Genomic DNA, 25,595 nt, shown 5'->3' with positions numbered 1-25,595 from the left:
CCTCCAGGGAGGTCCCGAGACTGTCCTGGTGTTGCTCTGGCAGTTTTGGTAACAGCAAGGACCCTTCCATCCCCAGGCGCGCTCCCCACAGGCTTGACTCTCCCGAAGCAAAACAGACCAGTCACATCTTGCTGTACGGAACCTCTTATTAGCATATAACATCCTTTATCTTTTATGATCTTTGTTGCTTTAAAGTCTATTTTGTGTAGGGCACCTAGGTGGCTCAGTCGGCTGAGTGACCAACTTTGGCTCCGGTCACGTGCTCACTGTTCGTGGGTTGGAGCCCCACATCAGGCTCGCTGCTCGCTGCTATGGATCCTCTGTCCCCTTCTCTCTCTTTGCCCCTCCCCCGCTCATGCTTTCTCAAAAATAAGTAAAAAAAAATTTTTGAAAAAAAGTCTATCTTGTGTGATATTAGCACAGCCCCTCCTGTTCTCTTCTGGTTACTATTTACATGGAAGATCTTCTGTCTCTGTCTTTGGATCCGGAGGGAGTCTCTTGTAGAGGGCACAGAGCTGTGGACACTGAGGGTCCCTGGGAACTAGCCCCAAGCAAAAGGTTGTGCACCTCGGGCACTTTCTGTCAGCTGCAATTGTTTTTGTTTTTCTTAATGTTTATTTTTGAGAAAGACAGAGTGTGAGCGGGAAGGGGCAGAGAGAGAGGGAGACACAGAATCCGAGGCAGGCTCCAGGCTCTGAGCTGTCGGCACGGAGCCCGATGTGGGGCCCGAACTCACGAACCATGAGGATCATGACCTGAGCTGAAGTCGGATGCTTAACCGGCTGAGCCACCCACGTTCCCCTGTCAGCTGCAATTGTTAAACTGCTTCCCTTGTAAAGGGGAGCCAGGATGTGGCCCCATGTACAAGCTGGACTTAAAGCAGAGGACCCCAGCTCCAAAAAGCACCAACAAGCAGCCTGAGTTGCCTTCCAACCGATCAGGATGAGGTTACTTTCTCTGTAGAAAGGGGCCTCCCCTGCTCCCCCCTCCTCCTGTTTCCTGAGGCCAGCCTCTTCCCTGCACAAGGCCATCAGCCCAACCGCTCTGTTAGTGCCGTCTCTCTCTTCAGCTCGAGCTGCGGCCCCAATAAAGCCTTGCCTGCACTTTGATTGTGGGGTCCAGCCTTGTTTCTATTGTTGTCGGGCCCAAGAACCTGATCCTGGCAACCTTTGGCTCCTATGTTTTTATCCATTCTGACAATTTCTGTCTCTAAATCATTGACATTTGAAAGTAACTCTCATAAGGAGGGACTTCCTTCTGTCACTTGCCATTTGTTTCTATCTTCTAGCATCAGTGTCCCTCACTACCTGCGTTATTGTATTCATTCTTCGTATTTAGCTCAATTTTGTGGTGAAATGTTTAAATTCCATTCTCATTTCTTTTTGTAGATGTTCTTTTTTTTTTAATATTTATTTTTGAGAGAGAAAGAGTGGGGGGTGGGGCAGAGAAAGAGGGGGGCAGAGGATCAGAAGCGGGCTCCGCACTGTCAGCAGTAAGCCCTACCCGGGGCTCAAATCCACGAACCACGAGATCATGACCTGAGCCAAAGTCGATGCGCAAGGGACTGAGCCATCCAGGCGCCCCCCTCGGTTTCTTTATAGTGCCAACCTCACCTCTGTGCATTGCCGAGGTCACAGAATTGCACCTTGCTACACTGCGTGACCAAAGTCACCAACTAATCATTCCTTTAAATGCATTCCGCTCTTAGTTTAAAAAACAGTGTGGAGTTACAAACGAAAGTTACAGCAACAGTGAGAGCTGAATAATTAAAATATATATATATTAGTCTCTTAAGTCTTGTGGAAAACAAACAGTGGAAGCACATGCCACGGTTAAATAATACTTGCTTTTATAATTGCCTGTGTCTTTGCTTTTCCTGAGGTCTTTGTTTCTTTGTAGGTCTTTGAGTTACCGTCTGGTATCCTTCTGGCCCACCCTGCAGGGCCCCTTAGAGCATTTCTTGCAAGACAGAGATTTCTAGTGTTAACAAAGTCCCTTGGCTTTTGTTTATCCAAGAATGTCTTAGTATCTGCCTCAGAACAGAAACCTGAAGAACAGCTTTGCTGGCTATCGGGTTCTTGGTTGACAGCTTTTTTTTTTCCTTTTAGTACTTTGAATATATTTCCTTACTGCCTTCTGGCCTCTATAGTAGCTGATGAAAAATCTGTGGGTAACCCCCCTGAGGACCCCCTTTGGATCCCAGTAACTGGAGGAGATACAGTAATGGCTGCCCACCTCTGTGTCTGTGCCTCTGTGATCAGAAGCGGCAACCTGCAGTCAGAGCACAGATCCCTGATATTTGGAGGACAGATATCCCACGTGGACTCCTGTGAGAGATGTGTGAGCTGCTCCAGGAACACTGGCATGGCCGTGGCTGCAAGTGAGGGATGGGTAGCTGCTATCCTGCTAAGAACTGACATTGACTGAAATTGACCTCGATGTCCCCTCCAAGGCTTCCCCTGGAAGTTGCCAGCCTTCACTAGACTCCAGAGTTCCAAAATAGTTACATCGGACAGATGGTACCAGTGCGATTGTTGTCTGCAGTGCGATTGTTGTCTGACCGATTCCTGGTGCTTCCCACCCTGCCACTGTCCCAGAATCCTCTCTGGGCTATTTTTCCTTGAAAAAGCATGGAGTTTTGTTCTAGCAGGCATTTCACTGATGGGCAAGTCAGTTTGCCCCAGGCAAGGTTTGATTTTGCTCAGCTGGGGTGAGTTACAGTAGCCCTTACTCCGGGGCTGGAGAGGTCCTACTGCTGTGTCTCCCTGACTGCCCTGGGTGTTTAGCAGTCTCCACTCTGGCTGCTCAGAGCTCCCATCTTCCCCAGCACTGAGCCACACCCAGTGGCTCACCAGCAGCCATTCTGTGACAGACCTCATGAAATCTTGTCCTGTGTGTCAACAGCTGAGTATTTGGCCCAAACCTCAAGGGGGTCCCTATTGTGGATTTTTAGGTCTACTTGTCTGTGTACTTCATGTCTCACTTGCTTCCTATCTGTTGAGTGTTCATCATGTTCTAGACATTGTTCTGAAGGCTCAGTAGGGGCAAATTCAGGGAAACACCACAACAATCCTTTGAAGTAGGTGCTATTATTATTCCCATGTTACAGTGAGGGAACTGAGGTATCGAGAGGTTGAGTGGCTTGCCCAAGGTCAAACTGCATACATGGTGGACCAGGGTTCAATGTCCATCCTCTCAACCACCTCACTATAGTCCTTCTGAGAATTACAGCAGAGGCCCAGCATGCATGCACAGTCAAGGGCTGAGTAAATGTCTCTGACTGGACTGGAGTCTGAAAAACGGACAGGATCAGGGTTGCTACTTGTAGCAGTGGCATTGGGAAGGCAGTCCCAGAACAAACATGAGGAATGCCTCTGTTTGGAAAAGTCAGGGCGATAGCTTTGAAACAACGACTATTCCAGGTTTCCTAAGCATAAGGTATAAGTTGGGGGGATAACAGAAGACACTAGCAAGACAAGAAGGACCCTGTTTTGGAGAACCATGAGTGCGACAGTGATGTACTTCATCTGTGCTTCGTGTCTACCCTGAAAGTTTCAGAGCAGAGGAGCGTCTGGTTGGACCAACAATCTATCCCCCCTCCCTAACTGGCCATCAAAAAACTGTGCTCAACGTTTCCCATGTAGGCAAGAGAAAGACAAAGATGTGGTCCTTAACCTTAAACCATACACAGAAAATCAATTCCAGTTGTAATGTGAAAGGATCTAAGTATGAAAACATTCTAATAGATGAAAATAGAGAAGAAGAGATTTATAACCTTCAGTTTTCCTGCAGACTCAACAGGCAGACATTTTAAAGGAAAAGACTGATAAACTGGACATCAAATTCTCTGCAAGGAAAGCTATCATAAACAATGTCAGAAAACAAGTAACAAGTAGAAGATATGCAAAATACACATAACCAATGAAGAATGGGTTTAAAAAAACTCCTACCCTCCTGTAAATAAATGACAAAAATGACAACCCAATAGAAAAATGGCAGAAGATAGGAATGGGAAGTTCACAGAAGGTGACCCCTAAGTGTCTAAGTTGCTCATCTTTCTTAGTAATCGGGGAAATGCACACTAAAAATTAAAGTGATATCCTTTCATAGCAATTGGGAAAAAAAAACCCACCTTTTTTTAAAGAAAGAGAGCACCACAGGGGAGAGGGGCAAAGGGAGAGAGAGAGAGAATCTTAAACAGGCTCCAGGCTCAGCACAAAGCCCAATGCATGGCTCGATCCCATGACCTTGGATTCATGACCTGAGCCGAAATCAAGAGTCAGACGCTCAACTGACTGAGCCACCCAGGTGCCCTGGAAAAAATCTTTAATCTGTTTACAGATTGTGTGAGACAGGTTTTTGGTTTGGTTTTTCCTGTATGGGAAGTCAAATTTCCCAACAGCATGCATTGACATTCAGCTTTTCCGAACTGATTTCTAATAGCCCCTTGATCCTAGAAACTCCCAAATATAGCTTAGGTCTGCATCGGGACCTCTGATTCTGTCAGTTGACCTACTTATCTATCATTGCATCAATAGCACATTGTTTGAATTAGTGCAGCCTTAAAATAATTCTTGTTATGGCTTTTTAGTTTAGCTTTTGTTTTTGTTTTTTACAATTGTCTTGGTTTATTTTCGACTTTTACTTTTCTATATAAACTTTAGACCCAATATGCCTATCATCTAATGTCAAAACTTAGAAAAAGAAACTTACGGATTGCACTTTTTCTTCTTTTCCTCTCCATAGGCAAGATTCTTACAGGCCTTGATGCATATTTCTAAAGAGCAGGTTTTGAAGCAATAACGAATGGCAAACTCTATTTCTCCAGTGACATTAGCATTGTCAAAATTTCCCATCTCTGTACAAGTGCTGTTAATGCTAAGTAGACTTGCCTGAAATCAAGAATGACAGATACAATAAATTAGTTCACAATTAATCCTTTTGTTGTTGTTGTTGGCAGTTCTGGCTTCAAGATCTCAAAAAAAAAAAAAAAAAATCACACAAAGCAAGCATCCTGACTCACAGTAAGTTAATAATACACCAGTTTGTACTTTGCCAAAATAAGTTGCCACACATTCTTTCCTAAGGAGATGAGAAATCCTCAGAAAGTCTGGTCTTGCCCAGCTTGCACAATCTCATTCTTTAACACAAATCAGTTGGGATGAAGTGGCTGATCTCCTCCGTAATTCTGCAAAGATAAGTCTCAGGAGAGCAGATAACACCCATGGCAGGAACAGCCACGTGGAGAGCCAGAGAGCAGGCCTGCCAAGCACCATGACTGGGAGTCCCACAGGGCTAGATTCAAAGGCTTGTTCTGCTAAGGGAGCGACATCAAAGTCTCAATGGAAAAATTAATACTAGTCTCCTGGGGTTACGGTAAGGAGTAAACGGAATGAAACGTGTGAAGTATGTAGTCAAGAACAAGAGTAATTGTGTTTTGATTTTTATGGGTACCTAAAATGAGAAACAGAACTGCCACCATAAGTGAGGATGCCGTGAGCTTACATAACATAGACAGGTCGCGTGGGACGCCTGTGCCTAAAAGACAAACGAACTGCTGTATCACTGTTAAATTGGTTTCAATATTTGCCCCATTCACATGCAAAATCTCAGTGCTGACTATGAAAATAGAGGGGAAAAAAAAATGATTTCCACTTCTAATTCCCAACAAGTTCCTCCACACCGTCAAACATCCTGAAAAGAAACGAAGAAGAAAGTCCGGGGCTTTCTCGCCCGCTAGAGAGAGCGCCGAGCCGAACCAAACGAAACCAACAGCTCATCGGAGGACCGGAACCTGAGTTAACTAACGTCAGGAACACAACCAACTTCGCCGCACCCCGTCACCAGCTCTGGAGGGCAGGTGGGTGCTCAGCCGCCCACATCCACACCATTGTTGGGATGGAACACAATCTTGAAATCTCGCATCCAGACAGGCAGGGAGTGGGGAGACAGCATGAAGCAATGAGGCGCACAGCAGCGAAGAGAGACGGGTCGGGACGCTCGGTGGAAGGCAGGCTCCGCTGGTGAGCAGAACAGGGGTGTGGATCGCAGGTGCTAAAAAGTTCTGACAATTGAAATGGCACTCGTCTCGTGGCTCACTTTGGGCCACGTCAGACTAAGTTGTATTATAGCAACTTTTCTGCCGAGAACAGACGGAAAACTGAATTAAATCACAAGTGGCTTCATGGCCATTGTAGAGCTACCAAGACAGCCAGGGAGAGGGGTCCACGCTACTAGAGAAGGGCAGTGTGGCCGTGAGCCTGACCTTCTGAGCGGTCGGTCTCCCTTTGAGGCATTTGTCCCTTTACAAGCAGAGCAGGAAGACAGGGAAGTCAAGCGAAACACAGCAGCCATGGGGCTCAGGAGCCAAGCAAAGGGTTGAGAGACACACACCGGTGGCCAGGGCCCTGAAAGGCACACAGAACTTGGGCTGGGTTCACAGAGAAAGGGGAACCGCACCTAAGCGAGACACAACGAGACAGACTCTAGATGCTTCTATTTCCCTCAAGGGATTTGCTGATTTGGAAGGGCTCACTGAGCAGCTGAGAAGCTTAAAAATGCTTTGAGAAGTTCATCTTACTGGAGAAGACCACCACAGAGGAGGGGCTTGGAGACCTCCAGACTTTCAGTGGGGACTCCCCTACCGGCTTCCTTCCCAGGAGGAAGAATCAACTTGAAATGGAGCAGTCCTCACAAAGACTGAAACCCAGCTTCAAACGACCTGGACACCAGATGGATAAAGACTGTTGACCTTCACTCTGTGTGCTGGAAGCAAAAGTCCATTCTCTCTGGAGACGGGTCACACCCACTGAAAGCCACTGGAAGCTCCTAGCACGTGGGGCTCTGCACGTTCCTGCCCTCCGCCGTATCTCCAGCACCCAGCTCGGGGCCTGGCTCACCAGAGTCCCCGGTAAATATTTATGGAGGGGATAGAGAAAGCGCTTGGAGTACTTTGATTTAAAAGTGCTCTACGTAAATATTCTGGCACGATGGGGTAGGCGGTCTTGTGCAGGAAAGAGCCATATGTAGAACTAAGTAAGACGACTCACTCGGTTGGTTGGGTAGTCGTCGTAATCTTGTAGAGCTTCCTTAAGTCACTTCACTGCAGACGCCAGAGGAAAAATATTTTTAAATAAAACTACATGTCGGCACATAACAAACTTGCTGAAAATCAAAGACGAAGACAAAAATCGCTAAGACAGAGAACGAAAAGACATGCTATCTTTAATGGAAGAAACAGTAATGGGCAAGAGAGAAGGGGCCCCAAGATACTGCCGGGGTGGCTGGCTTCTTCCGTTCAGGAGGGAAAGGAGAGTAGGTTGGGCACAGACACAGTGAGGTTAATTTTGGTATCAGGAGAATTAGGCAATTCTGAACAGATGCTTTTTTTTCTTTTTTTCATGTTTATTCTTGAGAGAGAGCATGGAGAGAGGGAGACAGGATCTGAAGTGGCTCCCCAATGACGGCAGAGAGCCCGATGCGGGGCTCGTACCCACGAACCACGAAATCCTGACCTGAGCTGAAATTGGACGCTCAGCCGACAGAGCCACCCAGACCCATCTCCCCACCCCCCCCTTTTTTTTTTTTTTAAGTAAAAAGGTATATTTGCTCAAAATGAGGAAGTAAAGCAGGGTGGAAGATCTGAAAGAGTCTTGAAAAAAACTGGAGAAGGCATGAAATGGTCGATCTGAGTCAGTAACTGAGCTACCCAGAGAAATACTTCGGGCCCAGGGGACAAAACAGGGCAGACCTGATCCCCACACACTCACACCAGCCGTGAGGCCCGCCCTGTTGTGTGTGCAGCTGTTCAGGAACAGGTCCAGAGAGGGATGCCCCTGGCTCCCCCAGCTCGGTGCCCAGAGTGATAACGCATCCAGGAAGCGTTAGAATGACTCCTCCTTCATTTCATAAGTACGTTCACGGAGGTCAAAGCCGGCTGGGACACACCCAAAGGTTGCCCAGGAATCAGAGGTAGGACTGGAAGTGGACTGGGGGGCCTAACTCCTTGGGCCACCAGCTTCTGGTAGGATCTCTGAGCAAGTCAGCTGCTGTGCCTGCTTCAGGAGGAAACGTGCAGCCTCAGATCGTGAGAAGACAGCAGAGCACATCCTCTGGTCAACCGCATCCCTGACATAATTTATGTCTTTGCCACTGTTGCCTCGGGAGGGCTTTCTGGTTCTCTTTCCCTTGCCAGCCAGAACGGGAGCTAAGAACAGCAGATGGAGTCCACCAAGAAGTCCGGGCCCAGAAGAGCAACTACGAGCTCAGCCTGACTTTTCCTGGAGCCATTAGTGCTGTTGGGCCTTGAGGGAAAGGAAATCTGAGCGAAAGCAAAGGAGAACTACTCCAGCCGGGCAGGGAACATTCAGTGGTTTTCTCTGAAGGGCACACGTTATCTACCGTGATCTTGAGCAAGGCTCCATGCCCTCTTATTTTACCAAGTTAAGACGGGAGGGGTCAACTGAAACCACAGCTACAGCTGACCCTTGAGCAACATGGGTTTGAACGAGGCAGATCTTTCCAGTAAGCACAGGACGGGACGACAGATGTGATTTCTCTTCCTTATGATTTTCCTAACGTTTACCTTTCTCTAGTTTACGTTAAAAAATTTTTTTAATGTTTATTTTTGAGAAAGAGTGAGAGAGAGAGAGAACGAGCAGGGAAGGGCCAGAGAGAAAGGGAGACACAGAATCCGAAGCAGGCTCCAGGCTCCGAGCTGTCAGCACAGAGCCCGATGCGGGGCTCAAACCCACGGACTGTGAGATCATGACCTGAGCCGAAGTCGGACGTTTTAACTGACTGAGCCACCCAGGTGCCCTCTAGTTTACAGTAATTACACATGTAACATCCAAAACAGGCGTCAGTTGACCATTTGTGTTATCAGTAAGGCTTCTGGTCAACAGTGGGCTATTAAGTTTTGGGGGAGTTGTAAGTTATACACTAATTCTCGACTGCACAGGGGGTCAGTGCCCCTAAGGTTCACATTGTTGAAGAGCCAACCGTATACTTTAGAAAGAAAAAGTCCTGATCACCGAGAACACGCTGAGAGCATTACTGCAGAGCGGTCCAAATGGTGGCAATGAAGCCTGACAGGCTTTCATTCAGCTCCTGGCCCTGACACTTAGTGGCTGTGTGATCTTGAACCATATTCGTAACCTCTCTAGTCTCAGTTTCCTCATGTGCAAAATGGGGATCTATTCCATAAGACTGGGATGAGGCTCAATTAGTTAATGCGTCTAAAGAGACTTAGAGGGGCACTTGGTGGCTCAGTCAGTTAAACGTCTGACGGCGGCTCAGGTCACGATCTCGCGATTGTGGGTTCGAGCCCCGCGTCAGGCTCTGTGCTGACAGCTCAGAGCCTGGAGCCTGCTTCGGATTCTATGTTTCCCTCTCTCTCTGCTCCTGCTCACATTCTGTCTCTGTCGCTCTCTCTCAAAAGTAAACATTAAATATATATATTTATTATATATATTATTATTAATATTATATATTAATATATATTAAATATTAATTAAATTAAATTAATATTAAATTAATTAAATTAAATCAATTAATTAAATTTATTTAAATTAATTTAAATTAATTAAATTAAATATATATATATATTAAAAAATAAATACGTAAGGAGACTTAGAACCATCCCCACGCATAGTAAGTATAGAACATTCGTTACCATTTGGAAAATGCCAGACAATGTGGCTGCCCTTTGTAAGCAGGATAAATCATCTCCTTTTCTTTTTTTTTTTTCCTTCTTTATTATAAAACTATGTCAAAAAGTACATATAATTGATATAGTTAAATAATAATTATGAAATGGACATCCATGTACCCACCACTCAGCTGGAGTAAAACAACATAACCAGGACCTCAGAAGTGCCCCGGGGCCCTACCTTTGTCCAGTGCCTCTTTTCTGTCCCTGAGTAAATGCTGTTTCGAAGTCTCCTGTTAATCATCCTCGTTTCTCTTTATGGTTTTAGTACAGATGTAGTAGATCCCCCCAAACAATATAGTGGTTAGTTTTGCCTGAGCTTGGAATTTATAAAATTAGAATCCTACTGGGTACCTATTCCTCTATAACTGACTTTCTCTTGATACTCTGCTTTTTAAATTCATCCATGTGGTCGTTGTGGTTTGAGTTCATTCACTGTCACTTCCGAACAGTATTCCACTGTCACGCCTGCCAATCACAACACCTTCTGGCAGGAAAAGTGTAAGCTGTTTGAAAACACTGATATAAATGCATTCCTTTTTAGCTTTTTTTAAACATAAGTATAAACAAAATTAAAAACCAGACAGGAACTCTGGTAGGATTTGTTTTCCCGTGGGAACGCTAAAATGTTAACGTATTTCTTCACTCCACCAAGTTCTACTTCTGATAACTGAACTTATTTTTTTAATTTTTAAAAAATATTTATTTATTTTTGAGAGAGAGAGAGAGAGACAGAGACAGAGACAGAATATGAGCAGGGGAGGAGCAGAGAGAGAGGGAGACACAGAATTCAAAAACAGGCTCCAGGCTCCGAGCTGTCAGCACAGAGCCCAGCGCAGGGCTCGAACCCATGAACCATGTGATCATGACCTGAGCCAAAGTTAGACGCTTAATGGACTGAGCCACCCAGGCACCCCTGAGCTTATTTTTTTTTAACAACTTATTTTTTTTCTCCCAAAATATTACATGTTTATAGGAAAAATACAGAAAACACACATGAGCCCCCAAAAAATGTTTAAGAAAAAAGCATAACCCCATCATTCCAGGGTCAAATTTGGGTATAATCCTCCCACTTGGTTTGCAAAGTCTATAGTAGAATCACGTTGCTTTTATAAAGATGTGCTACTATCATACTATTTTATAACCTTATATTTTCATTTGTCAGAATATATTTTCTATATTAATATTCTTCAACATTCTTTTTAATAGCTACAAAGTATTCCTCTGAATCAATATACCATAATTCATTTAACCATTGCCCTATTTTGAATATTTTGGTTGTTTCCAATTCGTCAAAATTAAAACAGTTATAAACAAGGCTCCCTGGACATCCACGTACACACATTTTGGGCAACATTCACGATAATTTTTCAAGAATATTTCCTGTAACTGAATTGTTTGATTGAAGAGAACAGGCATTTTCAAGGCTTTTGATACACATAGGTAAATGCCCTCCCGCAGACCCCAGGAGTTTATAAAGATGCCTGCAGCTAGCTCCATACCCCTGCCAACATGGACCTGTACCACTTCTAAAATTTGCTGAAATGACCCTAAAGCAGAGCTTGCTTTCATTTTGCACTGATTTAACTACTGGGAGGTTGAGTGTTTCCCCCTATTTACTGCCCCTTTGGCTTTCTCCTTTTGTAGTAAGTAGAGATTTGGTAAGCTTTATCCAAACTTCCTGGCTCTTAGCCTCAAGGTCTGTCGGAAGAACAGGCAACATCTCTGGGCAAGAAGCAATAATCAGTATTTGCTTTGTGGGAGTTTCGTTTCCTCAAACACTGCTTCAGCCTAAAGGAACAGGTTTAATCACATAATAGTTCAACTCCACGAGGAGAACTTGAAGGGCACACATCCGAGCCCACTAGAAGAAAGGACGAAGGGGAGCCCAGTTGAATTTGCGGTGTAGTTTGAAGGACAGAGCGAGACAAACACACTCACCCGCGTCTCCTTGCCACAGCATCATTTCCCAACAGTCCGAGAGGTTTTCTAGGTGCGGGGCGGCCCCAGGCCAGTGCAGCTGAACCAGGGACTGAGGGCAGGAAACCCACTCCATCGGAGAGCCCAACGGAACCCCAGGGCTTTGACTCGCGCGGCTCTGGGTGTTGAGTCAGGGCTCAGCGGTTACCGTCTGACCTCGGTGAGCCGCCTTAACCTCTGGGAACCTGTCTTCCCATTTGTGAAATGGACAATAGCATCCACCTGACCAGATGGTTGTGCGAACGATTGCCAGGGGAGACACCTGGCTCGGTCGTTAGCACACAGTAGGCTTTCAGGAAACCAGAGCTCCGGGTAGGAGTAACACGGTCATTCCGCACGTGTTTACCGAGTGCTGCTTCAGGGTCAGGCACTGCTTGGGCACGTGGGACTTACAGGAGACAACAAACAACAGATAAACCAATTACACAGCTATAGAAGGTGATAAGAATATGGGTAACAGAGAGAAGGTAAGGGCGATGGAGGGCAGGACAGGGCAGGGGGTAGACCCCGCCTACAATGTGACCTTGGAGCAAAGATTTAAAGGAAGGGAGTCAATGGGTGTGGTGTCACATGGGAGAGGGCAGAAATGCCCCCAGGGCAGGCTTGCGTCTCGCGTGTTCAACGACCAGTGCGGTTATGTGGACCGAGCAAGGGGGCAGGTGGGGCGTGTGTGGGAAGTCGTGTGGGGCCTCGTGGACCACATGGGGTGGATCCTAGCTCATGTCTGTGCCTATGTGTTAGATTCTGGGCACCCAAAGACATGATTCTGGCCCCTGGAGGAGCTTAGAGTTTAGTCTGTGGGACCCTGGGCAGTTCTGGGGAAGCTGCTCCTTGGACTCTCCCAGAAGGCTAGCGTCACCCTCAGGACCAGCCTTTTAAAAAAAGCTCAAGCTAGCTGGCATCCTTCCATCGGCTGGAGTAGGGGCAAACCTTGCAGAGAATCTTGGAAAAGCTCTTCCTGTCTCAGACCCACCGCAGGGTTGAACCCAATGAGAGAATGTTCTGGAACCATCCTTGCCTATCTCACCCTCAGAGAAGCGTTTCCTCTGCTCTGCCACCTCGCTGAACTAGTCTCCAGCACCTACAACACCCAGCTGTGAAGAAAGGGGCTAACCCACCCTCAAGCATAGCTTTCTGAGGCCTCCTGGCCCGGCCAGCCGAGGCTCTCACCACCTCAGTCTCTGGAACGAAAAGGCACCAAGAAGCAGAGGGCCAGGGCGCAGGGTCGTTTCTTCCCCGGGGGCAGGTGGTTACACCCTGCTGGGACTCGGAGGCTCCCGGGAAGAACTTGTATGAACCGAGTTTGCTTTTCATTCCTGGTCCTTGACCAGTGTGGGTGTGCAGACCTGTCTGAGAACTGATGGAAACACGAACCTTCTTCCCAGGAAGCGCACAGAGGCACATGACGCCACATTTGGGTAATTCCACGTTAGATCATCCCAGGTGCCACTGAACGCACAATCACCGTACCCAGACCGGTGCTGTTCGACAGAACTAGAATGTGAGCCGAATCTGTCATTTAAAATTCTCCAGGGGCACCTGGGGAATTAAGTGTCTGACCCTTGATCTCAGCTCAGGTCATCCTCTCATAGTTCGTGCGATCGAGCCCTGCATCGGGCTCTGTGCCCACAGCCTGTTTGGGAGTCTCTCTCTCTCTCTCTCTCTCTCTCTCTCTCTGTGCCCCTCCCCTGCCTGTTTGTGTGTGTGCTTTCTCTCTCTCAAAATAAACTTAAAAAATATTTAAAATTCCCTAGTGGCCTATTTTTTAAAACCAGGTGAGATTAATTTTAATAATACAGGCATCCCTGGTTTTATTGCGTTTCACAGATGTTGTGTGTTTTGCAAACTGAGGGTCTGTGGGAACCCCGTTTCCAGCCAGTCTATCACTGCCGTTCTAACCATGGCGTTTGCTCACTTCGTGCCTGTGTCACATTTTGGTAATTTTCACGATCTTTCGAACGGTTTCATTATTACTATATTTGTTATGGAGATCTGTGATCAATGATTACAACTCAAAGCTCAGAGGATGATGGGTAGCATTTTTTAGCAATAAAGTATTTTTTAATTAAGGCACGTACATTGGTTTTTTTAGACATAATGTCATTGCACACTGAAACCAACTAGGGTGTAGGGTGAACATAACTTTTATATGCACTGGAAACAAACATTAATTTGACTTTATTATGATCTTCACCTTACTGAGGTGGCCTGGAAGTGACAGTATCTAGGAGGTATGCCTGTACATTTTATTAATGTCATATATCCAAAATACTATCATTTCAACGTATGTCAATATAAAAATTATTAATGACACCTTTTATATTTTTTCCTACTTAAGTCTTTAAAACCCAGTGTGTATTTTATTTATTTAGATATAATTGACAAAAAACATTATAATCAGGTCCTGGGCAGTGTGTATTTTATATACTCATTTCGGACTAGCCGTAATTCAAGTGCTCGACAGTCACATGTGACTAATGGCTACTGTAGTGGACAGCATGGCCCTTGACTGTTAAGAAATCCTTAACAAATGACATACTTTACTCAGGTTTGAAACTGCTAGAGCTCAAGCAGCGTTTCTCAAACTTCATGGTGCATATGAATCACCTGGGGCTCTTGTTAAATTGCAGATTCTGACCCAGTAGGTCTGGGATGGGGCCAGAGACTCTGATTTCTGGAAGGTCCCAGGTGATGCCAGGGCTGCTGGCCCCACATTTTGAGTAGTGCGGGTATAGAGCAGTGGTTCCAAAAGAGGCAGGACCACTCAGTGAAGGGCTGGTTTGGGAGCTGCCAGCATTTATCAGATTGAGTCTAGGATGTTACCTATTCAGTGCACGGGTTTGGCCTGCTTTTGCTGTGACTTTGTAATGTTCTACCAGATATTCATCTGATAGGATCTGATAGATAGGATGGGGGTAAGTTAACTGTTTTCTAAAGTGAGTATCATTTTCCATAAAAACACAACCACCCCAATGCACAGAGAGGTTAAAGGACTTGCTCTGGGTCACACTATAGGAGCTGGAATGTGAACCAAGAAGGTGGTTTCTAGGAGCTGAATTCTTTTTATTTTTTTAAGTGTATTTATTTTGAGAGAGAGAGAGCGCACAAGCAAGCATGAGCAGGGATGGGGCAGAGACAGAGAATCCCAAGCAGGTTCTGCACCGTCAGTGTGGAGCCCAACGTAGGGCTCGAACCCACAAGACGTGAGATTATGACCTGAGTCGAAATCAAGAGTCGGATCCTCAACTGACTGAGCCACCCAGATGGCCCTGGAAGCTGAGTTCATAACCACTATAATACACCATGCAATGAGTGCATTTTCACTCGCAAAACAATCCAGTAAAATAAAAAGAACAGGCTTGATACCCATTTCTTTGATGAGGACACTGAAGTTTGGAGAGTTTCTGCCATTGTCTAAGATTATTATTATTATTTTTTTTAACGTTTATTCATTATTGAGAGACAGAGAGACAGAGTATGAGCATGGGAGGGGCACAGAGAGGAGACGCAGAATCAGAAGCAGGCTCCAGGCTCCCAGCTGTCAGCACAGAGCCCGACATGGGGCTCGAACTCACAAACCGCGAGATCATGACCTGAGCCAAAGTCGGACACCCAACCGACTGAGCCACCCAGGAGCCCGTCTAAGATTATTTAATAAGGTAAAGAGCTATCACAGTGATCGAGGCCTCGTGACCTGTCACCCAAGGCTCTGTCACACCACATATCACAATTTGAGGCTAAAGTAAGCATTCCGTCAGTGTTTTTGAAGCCACAAAAGAATGAATAAAAGGCTTGCCTATCAACAGAGCCAACCTTTAAAACATGTTGATAAAGAAGAGCACAGTTGAAGGACTTTGGAAACTTGACTTCATGACTTCCTGCCGTAATCAGGACAATGTGGTCTGGGCCAGAGCACAGAGATGAGAGGAACAGAGTGAAGAGTCCCCAAAAAGACCCACACCTGCACGGTTACTTGACTTTCAACAAAGATACCAAAGTCAATGGGGAAATGAGAGTCGTTTTGTGAACAAAGGGGGCCGGAATAACTGGGTGTCCACGTGGAAAGAATGAACCTCAACCTATACTATTCACAAACATTAATGATCAGGGGCACAGACCTACACAGAACAATGAAATTTTCCTAAAGTTTCTAGAAGAGAACAAGAGAATGTCTTCATGACTTGTGGGTAGACAAGACACAGAAATAATTGTAAGAGAAATATTTGATACGTTGACCTCACTGAAAGTAAAAACTGCTCATCCAAATATGCCGTTATTTATTATTCATTGCTATCTGTGTGTATGAAAGAAAAACCATCAAAGTATATAGCCAGGTTTCCCCAGCTCCCAGTGTGAGTAAAATATTACCTCCAAGTTCTGTTGTCACGTTCCAGTTTATGCCACAAGACAACACTTCCCTCCTACCCCCGCCTACCAACCCCGTCCGACATCATGGCGACCGCCACACATCAGGGGTCCAGAGTGTTAGATGAGACTCACGTGTCTCAAGCCTCCTGAGAACAAAGTGCTGGGCGTTGGCCTGGATGAGACGTCCTCTTGCTTCGAAACAGGGTTAGTAAGGTGTTTGGGACTCTCTTGGTTGAGAGGTTTCAGAATATCTGGTGTGCTTGGCTTCTGGAAAAGGAAACACGGAATTAACAACAGAGTCTGTGTCCTAGTGTGATTTTGTTCAAAGGTGGGGACTTCAATGAGCAGAGCCTGCACCTCTGACCTGACGGCACTCATATGCAAACTTCTGGGTGCTGAGTAAGAGAGCACACTTCCGTTTGAATCAATGCATACACACACACCCGCAGGGCCCCGGGCAGGCATCAGCAAGCACTGGGATATTCATGAACGGTGGTAGGTGGGTCACTTATGGATTAGTAAGTCTTAAAGAAAAATCAAGTCCACACGTTGACCTTAATAGCGATCCCTGCATTTAATCACATGAAATACGATATTTAGCCTATCAGAGTTTTAGTTGTAATGTGCTCATTTAAAAAAAGGGAAAAATTAAAATATGTCTCTAAATTTTATAAAATAGTCAGTACCCCTTTTATCATGTATAGAGCTGTGCTTTCCAATGTGCTAGTCGCTAGCTACATGTGGCTATAGAAGTTTAAATTCTCATTGGTTAAAAGCAACTAAAATTAAAAAAATTTAACTCTCAGTTGCACGAGACACATTTCAGGTGCCCAGCAGCCACATGTGGCCGTGATTAGAAGCTTCTATTGGACAGGGCTAGCACAGAGCCAAAAACACAATGCCCAAGGTAGGAAACCTCTTCCTGGCTGGAAGTACAAAGTTTCTGAATCCAGACTTTACATTTTAATGCTGGAAGTGGAACTTGGAAATATAACAAATGTAACATTTGCATCATAGCTGTAATTCTCAGGAATGACAGACTGAGAATATTAGGTTATAAGTGGAAGAAATGATTAGCTCCCAATTACTGTTCATGCTCTCGATCCCCAGAATGCCAGCTCAGTTCCATCAGACATTTGTTAAGCGATCCTATCTTTGACCCACTGCTCTAAGTCCTGGGGCAGAAAGAGGGGGGCAGAGGAGAAGAGAGGGGGAGAAGAAGCATCATCCGCTCTCCAGGGGCTCACCTGGCTGGTAGGAAATAGACCCACCACTGAAATGGAGACATAAGCCAAGTCCATGGGAAAGAGAGGGTGGAGAGCTTATGCAGAAGGGGGTGTCAGGATGATCTTTAGCGGAAAGTAGGACCTGAGTGGGAGGTTCAAGGCTGGCTGTGGAGAGACTCAGAGGAGGGGCATCGTGAGTGGTGGGCCTATGCTGACGGTCAAGTACCGAGCATGTTCCTAGACTTGCTGATGACCCACGCAACCAAAGAGACTCAAGAGGCCAGATTCCTGCTGTGTCAGGCTTTCCAGAGAACAGGTAGCTTGGCGGAGGGGGGGTCACCAAAGAGCCGGCCCAGGGGAGGAGACAGCCAGAAGAATTGCAGATCCAAGGGGAGGATTTCGGGCATGAGGGATGTTCCAAAAGGAGAAGAGTATGAGAAAAGGCTCACCTGAAATTAAAGAAATGGAGATTTTTAAAACTGGCCTATCAAATTAGCAAATATTAAAATAGAAGGTATAACATTTGGGGGCACCCGGGTGGCTCAGTCGGTTAAGCTGCCGACTTCAGCCCAGGTCATGATCTTGTAGTTCATGGGTTCGAGCCCTGCGTTGGGCTCTGTGCTGACAGCTCAGAGCCTGGAGCCTGCTTCAGATTCTGTGTCTCCTTCTCTCTCTGTCCGCCCCCTTCTCTCTCAAAAATAAATACACATTCAAAAATATTTTTTTTAAAAAGTGTAACATTTGGTGCCAGCAGGGGTGCTGAAAAGCGGGCTACTCCACCTCTGGTGGTCGTTAACTGAGTCAACCTCAGAGGAGGGCAATCTCGCAGCATGAATTAAAAGTCCTACGGGCGCCCGGGTGGCTCCCGTCATGATCTCACAGTTCATGAGTTCGAGCCCTGCATCAGGCTACACACTGACACTGGGGAACCTGCTTGGGATTCTCTCTGACCACCACCCCCCCCCCCGCCCCTCCCCTGCTCGTGCTCTCTCTCAAAATAAATAATCACTTTTTTATTTTATTTTTTTTTCAACGTTTATTTATTTTTTTGGGACAGAGAGAGACAGAGCATGAACGGGGGAGGGGCAGAGAGAGAGGGAGACACAGAATCGGAAGCAGGCTCCAGGCTCTGAGCCATCAGCCCAGAGCCCGACGCGGGGCTCGAACTCACGGACCGCGAGATCGTGACCTGGCTGAAGTCGGACGCTTAACCGACTGCGCCACCCAGGCGCCCCAATAATCACTTTTTTTAAAAGCCCTAAAAAATAGCTGTAAAACAATGACAATATGTATGTATTGACAGGGAAGAAATTAAAATATAAAGTTAGAGATTCTTGAGAAAGCAAATAACAAAAGTGGATGTGCAGCACGGCATCGTGTTTGCAAAGTGAATGTACGTGTGCGCTCCAAGTGACTGGCCCGGCTCAGTGCTTGCTTGATTTTTCTCCTCTCCTGCCTCCTCCCCCTCCTCCTCCTCGTCTGTGTCTTCTAAACTTTCATTAGTGTGTAGGCCTAGGTTTTATTATACATACAAGCAATAAAACCATTCTTGTAATTAAAGAAAAGAGTGGAATTCTGGTCAACTGTGTCAAAGGTGACAAAGTCATTGATGAGGGTGATGCTCAAATGGGCCAGCAGGCTTTTCAATCAGGGGTGCCTGGCGGCGCCCCAGGGAGCAGTGTCGCACTGGCACAGGGAACGGACTGCACGGAAGGTAGGAGTGAACAGGAGGGAGGGTGATGGGGGGCAAGGGCAGAGGACGTTTTTGTGGACTTGGGCTGAGATGAAGAAGTGGAAGAGCAGCTTGAAGGGGATCCTTCAGAAGATGCTGTTTTTCTTTTTTAAGGGGGGGGGGGTCAGGGCTAACTCGCAGGTTGAGGAGAAACAGAAGCGGGGAAAGCGGTGAGCTGATGGAGCAGGTCCCAGAAGAGAGCGAGGAGGATGAACCCAGCCCCCAGGGGAGGGCTCCGCCTCGGGAAGGAACGTCCATTCCCGAGGCAGGAGGAAAGGTGGCTGAAGAGCCAGAGAAACTGAGCCGGAGGAAGTAGTCAGAGGGCTCTCCTACGGCAAGGCCTCTACCTTCTGACTGTGTCCGGGGCGGGGCGGGGGGGGGGGGGCGCTTGGAGGACGTGGAAGATTCCATTTGGAACGGCCTGTAAGGCAGCAGTCGGAATGGGACAGAAAGAATAAAATGGGCTAAATATGAATATACAGCTTTGTAACACGTAGCCGTTCAATATATAACCACCTAATCCAGTTTTCTTTAAGGCAACATAGTTTTTAAATCATAAAAAAAAAAAAAAAGTTGGTGACAGGCACGCCTGGGTGGCTCAGTCGGTTAAGTGTCCGACTCTTGATTTAGGCTCAGGTCATGATCTCACGGTTTGTGGGACTGAGCCCCACATCCAGCTCCACGCCTAGAGTACGGAGCCTGCTTGGGATTCTCTCTCTCTCTGTCTCTCTCTCTGCCCCTTCCCCCTTCCCTCTCACACAATAAATAAATAAACATTTTTTTTAAAATTGATGACAGAAGTTTCCGAAAAGGGACAAAGAACTATCTTTATAAGAGCGATCATGTGGCATGTCAAATTCATAGCCAGGAAAAAAAAATTCATAGCTAGGGAAGACTGTTTCCAAATATGTTAGGATTCCAAAAAAACGTTAATGAAACATAAGTGCCGATATAAATATTTTGAAATCAATAGAAAAGCCGACACTGTTCTGAAGAACATCCCTATTTGACTAAGGAATCTACGTGAACTTTGGCGTTCACCTCTTCCCTGGTAAATTCTGAAGGATCTAAATGACTCTGTCAGACTCAGTGCCCTGTGAAAGGGCATCGAGATTCAGATGGCAGCCTATCGACGACATTGAGAAAGGCATTTATTTCCCCTGTGATTTTTAATGTATTTCAGTAGCTATCTAGTTTGGGTCAGATTACAGAGAAAAATGATCGCCCTGGATGAGGTCTACTCTGTGCAGTTATTAAGTTTCATATTCTATGCTGAAAGATCAATAAACATTAGGCTCGATTTGATCAAATTATGGACTCCCTGGAACCACACAATTCACGTGTGTGGGATTGTTTGTTTTAGCTGATCTTAAACGTGAAAAGGGAGAGCACCTGTTGCCACCAAGCCTGCATCCGAGGGTCTCAGACAACCACCGGGGCTGGGCTCGGCCAACAATACGTGCTCTGAGCAACGTCCTGTCCCCGCCGAGAGGTAGGCCGCCTCTCCTGGGACCATCAAGGGGGTCAACAGCCCTCAAGTCTAAGACCAAGTGTTTTCATCCTTGAACTCAATGCCACTGCCTCCCTTTTCTCTGGCTGCTCAGCCTTTACGTGTGGCCAGCAGGTGGGGGAAAGAAGGATGCAGAAACGCCATGCCCTGGGGGCGGATGGTTTCTTCAGATTTCACAGGACGTGGGAAAACTTCACATAAAGGGGCACCGAATGAAAGGAAGGGTTTCTTCCCCGCCTCCGTCCTTGTCCCACTCCTCGGAGACAGCCCCTCCCAACAGCTTCTCGTGTTTCCTTCCTGGTTAACAGGGTCTTTACGGCCAATATAGATCAGCCACACATTAATACGATGCACAATAAAATCCCACGGGGATGCACAGGAAGTCTCAAAGGACAGGGGAGAGAGTTCACCTCTTAAAGAATCCCGGCCCACATGGGTAAATGAGGGTCTTTACGGGAGCATTTCCAGAACATGCGGTGCACGCCTAATGGTCAGAGAAGTGGCATAGAAGCCGTCCTGAGCCGTTTCCTCAGTTACCATCTCAGAGTCACCACGTGGTCCTAAGAAAGTTATCTCCTATTTCTGTGCCTCAGTCTAGCCACCTGCAAAGTGGGCACTGACACCCCCTGCCTCCAAAGGGCACCACGTGGTGTGCTTAAGGTTGGCAGAATGCTCCGAGGCATTCCGATGGAAATGTGAGTGTCAGTTTTATGAGCTCACCAACGAGGGCATGTGTAATTGCAGTCTGACAAACGTCCTATTTAAAGATGTACTCTTTATCTGTCAACCCTGTGATTATTTAGCATTTATAGATCATGCCATGATTGCTGAGTACTTTATAAACATTTGGCTACATTGCTCCAAAACAGCCATATCTTCAAGGAAGGTGGGGAGACAGAATGCCTGCAAAAAGTAGAAAGCGTGTCGCTTCAAGAGCATGGCAGTCAACTGGATGCAAGTGGCAGAGCGTCCAGATGGTGGGGGCTGTCTCGCCATGGCCTCCCCTGCTCCTCCTCGCTTCGACCCTCAAGCTCCCTTGTCCCATCAGACAACCCTGCAATTACCCAGCAGGCTCGTTCCCCATGCACATGCAGTAGGGGAGGCCAGAAACTAAGCCTGGGAAACCTGGGATGCCCTATCACATGGCACAGGCATCGGAAGCAGAAACATGCCGTCCACAAACCCTGTTGGCATCTTTTCCCGCAGGCGTCACAGGTGTGGTGTCTGGAACAGACTCTGCCTCGCCCCGACACTTCCGACCACATTACCCCTTGGTCATCTCTTTCCCCTTTGCCCCTCATCTTTCATAGGGACAGTGATAGCCCAGACCTCACAGGGTTGCTGTAAGGATTTAGTATCTATAAGGGCTTTACACGAAGAACAGTGCCTGGTAACCTTAGTGAGTGTTAGCATCCGAGGGGTTCCATCCCAAGGATTTGGGCCCTCATTTGTCCTCCTTATGTGGGGCATATAATGAGGAAGTTACAAGTTTAGGATTCAGAACCTACAAACTTGGACTCCACTCCCGGCTCCACATTGTATTAGTTACGTGACATTAGGCAGGTTGGTTACCCTCTCGCTGAAACTCAGATCCTGGATCTTCATCATGGGAGTGACAATATCCGCCTCAGCGTTTCTGCAAGAACTAAACGTGACTAGTACGTAATAACCACCACCGTGCCTGGAACACAGTGGTTCCTAAATGCACGTGAACCTCTCCTCCGTCTGTTGACTCAGGGATGGTGTCTGGAACGGTGTTTGTGTAGACCCTGGGGAGCCAACAGGAACGAACGCTTATTGGCCCTTCGGCGCCTCAAAGGCCTTCCAAATGCATCTCACACACTCTAGACGCCTTCTCCTAAACCTAGGGAGGTCCCAGGGGCCAGGAGCCACAACCCACTCACCCAAGAGCTCCTCAGAAGCTCACTGGAGATGCCACATCTCACACCTGCCCCAGATCTACTGAGTCAGACTCTGCATGTCAACAACATTCCTAAGTGACTCACACACACACACACACACACACTGAGAACAGCTGCTCCAGAATTCAGCCTCCAAGCCAAGACCGCCCACCGCTTTCGGGTTATGTAACCGCGGGCACTGACATCATCTCTCTAAGCCTCGGTTTCCCTAAATGGACAACAGGGCCAAATGCGATACATAGTTCACGAGGTAGTGTGAGGATAAAATGAGATGGCCCGGGTAAAGCCCTGAGTGGAGTCTGGCACATAATTAGGAAGACCGGCAATTTAGATAGTATATGTAGATGGCTTAGGTAGCAATTTAGATACTATATTATCTCGGGGATCTTTATAAGCAGCCTGTGCCTTTGGGCGGAACAGGTATCATCACCTTCATTTTCACCAAGGGCATAGTGACGTTCCGGGAGTTGACGTGACGTGCCCAAGGCAGAGGGTCGTGGATGGAGGCAGAATTTGAAACCTCGAGAGTGGGTGTCTGGAAGTTCCAGCAGGAGGGTGGGGCTAACCTCATCTCCTTGCCTAAAGGAATCTGTCTGGGGACATCCCGAGCGGAGCCCACAGTGGCAGAGAAGGGACACCTGTCCTATCCAGGCACCCAGCGCAGTCCTGTTGACCAGGTGATGGCATCTGCCCTAGCCAGGTCACCTCCGCTGGACTGGAACCTAGGTGTCCTGATTGTAAAGTCATTTTCTCTCCTGTCCCAGTGCATCTGCTTCAGACTTGGTTAATCCTGGTGGAAAGCCAGAGTAATTATTTCCTTAAAAGCCTTTATTAGGTGAGCTCTCTCTCTTGTGGTTTAGATACCGGGAGGGAGCCTCCCTGCTGACTGCCCTCGATCAGGCGGCACGTAGGTTTTTAGTGGGTTTCTATCAGACTCGAACTGGAGGTTGTTGGAAACAAGAAGGCCTCTTGACCCTCCATGAGGTATTCGGACCCCAGGAGTAACGTGGCACATCTCAGCCCTGCAGGGGGCCACTCTGCCTTTGCTGTGGCCTTGAGACCAGCGAGGCGTTCCCGTGGACACCTGGGACCCCAGGGGCTCAGAATTAGGCTGAAGCTTTTCCCTGCTCTGAACTATTTTCCGAATCGACCCTGGAATTTGACCTTCATTTGGCCAGGCCTCCCCAACAGAGAAGGGTTTGTAATTATGTTTTCTTCAGACTGCTTGGTGTTGTGCAATAAAAGAAAAGGAAAACGAAATCTATAGAGAAAATGGACTAGAAGTAGCTCTGGTGGCGGCCCGGCGGCCTCAGGGAATACCCTGGTGGTGACGTTGATGGCAGTGTCAGACTGGCTCCTCCTCTCCGTCCGGCTAGCACACTGCCTGGGACCCGTGGCTAGCAGTTGCTTGTCAGAGGTCATGTCATTCTGGGACTTGGAAAGCTCTAGAAAACAAATACAAGGGATGACAGGTGGGAGCACACAGCTTTGACAGACTCGTGGGGCCCTCCTCTGAGATGCCCTGCAACCACACCCCCGGGGAGCCTCAAGGTCTCTGAGGCTAGGCTCACGGCGTGGGCACGACGGCTCTGAGCTCTGGGCTCAGGGGGAGCCACCCCCAGAAGCCACATGCCGGACGCAGGGCGCACGGCGCCCTGCACAGGACAGAGGAGCCAGATTCCCAGAAGGTGACAGTGTGGCCATGTGCCTCTGTAGGCAGACAGCCACCGTCAGGGCTCGAGTGAAAGGAAGGACTTCCAGCCAGCTTACTCTGGATCCCGGGCCACCCGTCATGAGCACGCAGTTGTCCAAACACGAAAAAGGCAGCCTAACGAACCAGCCAGCTTTTTTAGGGCTCCTCACAAAGATTTATAAGTAAATACCATCTCTTGGGACACTTTGAGAGAGGCGGAAGATTCAGGGTACGCTTATAACTATTTTAATAGGCAAAGCCTGAAAATACACCTCCCCCCGCCCCCCAGCATACCAGTGGTCCAGAAGAGATGAATAAAGCGGGAAGGAAGGAATGCACACAAAGAAGTGAGACAGCCACCTCCAAGGTGATTTTGTCTTTCAAAAATGTCTTCCCTTTTCCAGGGGGTCCTTGTTTCTCTCAAAGATGACCTTGAAGCCATCTTTAGAGTGGCATGCTCTGATGGCTGTCATGGGGCTCACATATGCCATCTCAAATTTTCTAGTTGCCACATTTAACACAGAGGTAAGGGGTGCCTGGGTGGCTCAGTCTGTTAAGTGGCTGACTCTTGATTTTGGCTGAGGCCATGATCTCATGGTTAGTGAGATCCAGTCACATGTTGGGCTCCAGTCCACCCTGGCAGCTCGGAGCCTGCTTGGGATTCTCTCTCTCCCTCTCTGTCTCCCCCTCCCTCCCCCCCCCACCTCTTTCTCAAAATAAATAAATAAACATAAAAAGAGGTGAAATTAATTTTAACACTATTTTTCATTTACCACAATATATCTAAAATACTATTAAAATATATGATCAATATTAAAATCAATGACAGTATTTACTGGGTAATTGACATACAGTCCTTACTAGTTTCCGGTGCACATTACAAAATGATCACCACATCAAGTGTAGTTACCATCCATCACCAGGTAAGATTGTTCCAATATTACTATCAGTATTCCCTATGCTGTGTGATTAATTAGCTTTTGAATTTCGCTTTTTTAAATACTAAGTTTCCAGAATCTGGTGTGCGTTTTACTCTCCCCCCCCCGCCCGCCCCCCAGCAGGCCACTCTTCAAGAGCCACCTGTGGTTAGCATACTGGACGGCCCAGCTCCAGGGTGTAAATAATCCTCAGTTGTTGCTCTTGATTAGGTATTCCTGCATGTACTGCCAAGGGTACATCTGCAGAGTGTCTCTTTTCTCCGGAGGAGAGGCTCGCCTGCCCCCCCAAACCCCAGGGCATTCTCCTTCCCACCAGGATGTGCGGGACCTCTCCTCTCTGAGAGCGCTGCTGTCCACACTGGCCGCGGGTCTACCCTCCGGAAACCGTGGGGCAACTTTCTGCTCCTGGAAGTGAGCAAGGTCCCGGCACACCAGGCCCTCCAGGTGGACAGTGAACCTGGGCTCCTCATACAGCTAAATTCCAGCCCAGCTATGAAGGGGGTGAGGCCCTCGGGGC

The 25,595-nt window shown here is 47.2% G+C and overlaps 1 protein-coding gene across 2 annotated transcripts in view; it reads right to left on the bottom strand.

Annotated features, from left to right (window-relative positions):
* Positions 1 to 25,595, bottom strand: part of SYTL3 (synaptotagmin like 3) — an 86,037-nt gene that overhangs the window by 10,786 nt on the left and 49,656 nt on the right. For both annotated transcript variants that reach the window (XM_043592675.1, XM_043592676.1), the window contains exons 8-10: positions 23,768 to 23,892; positions 16,190 to 16,324; positions 4,714 to 4,892 (exon numbers count right to left, since the gene is read on the bottom strand). In XM_043592675.1, the coding sequence (XP_043448610.1) occupies positions 4,714 to 4,892; positions 16,190 to 16,324; positions 23,768 to 23,892 (439 nt within the window). The remainder of the gene's footprint in view (positions 1 to 4,713; positions 4,893 to 16,189; positions 16,325 to 23,767; positions 23,893 to 25,595) is intronic.

Source organism: Prionailurus bengalensis, chromosome B2 (assembly GCF_016509475.1).
Source record: "Prionailurus bengalensis isolate Pbe53 chromosome B2, Fcat_Pben_1.1_paternal_pri, whole genome shotgun sequence".
Lineage (NCBI taxonomy): Eukaryota > Metazoa > Chordata > Mammalia > Carnivora > Felidae > Prionailurus > Prionailurus bengalensis.
Note: the sequence above shows the minus strand (reverse complement) of the source record. Positions and strands in the feature narration are given on the sequence as shown.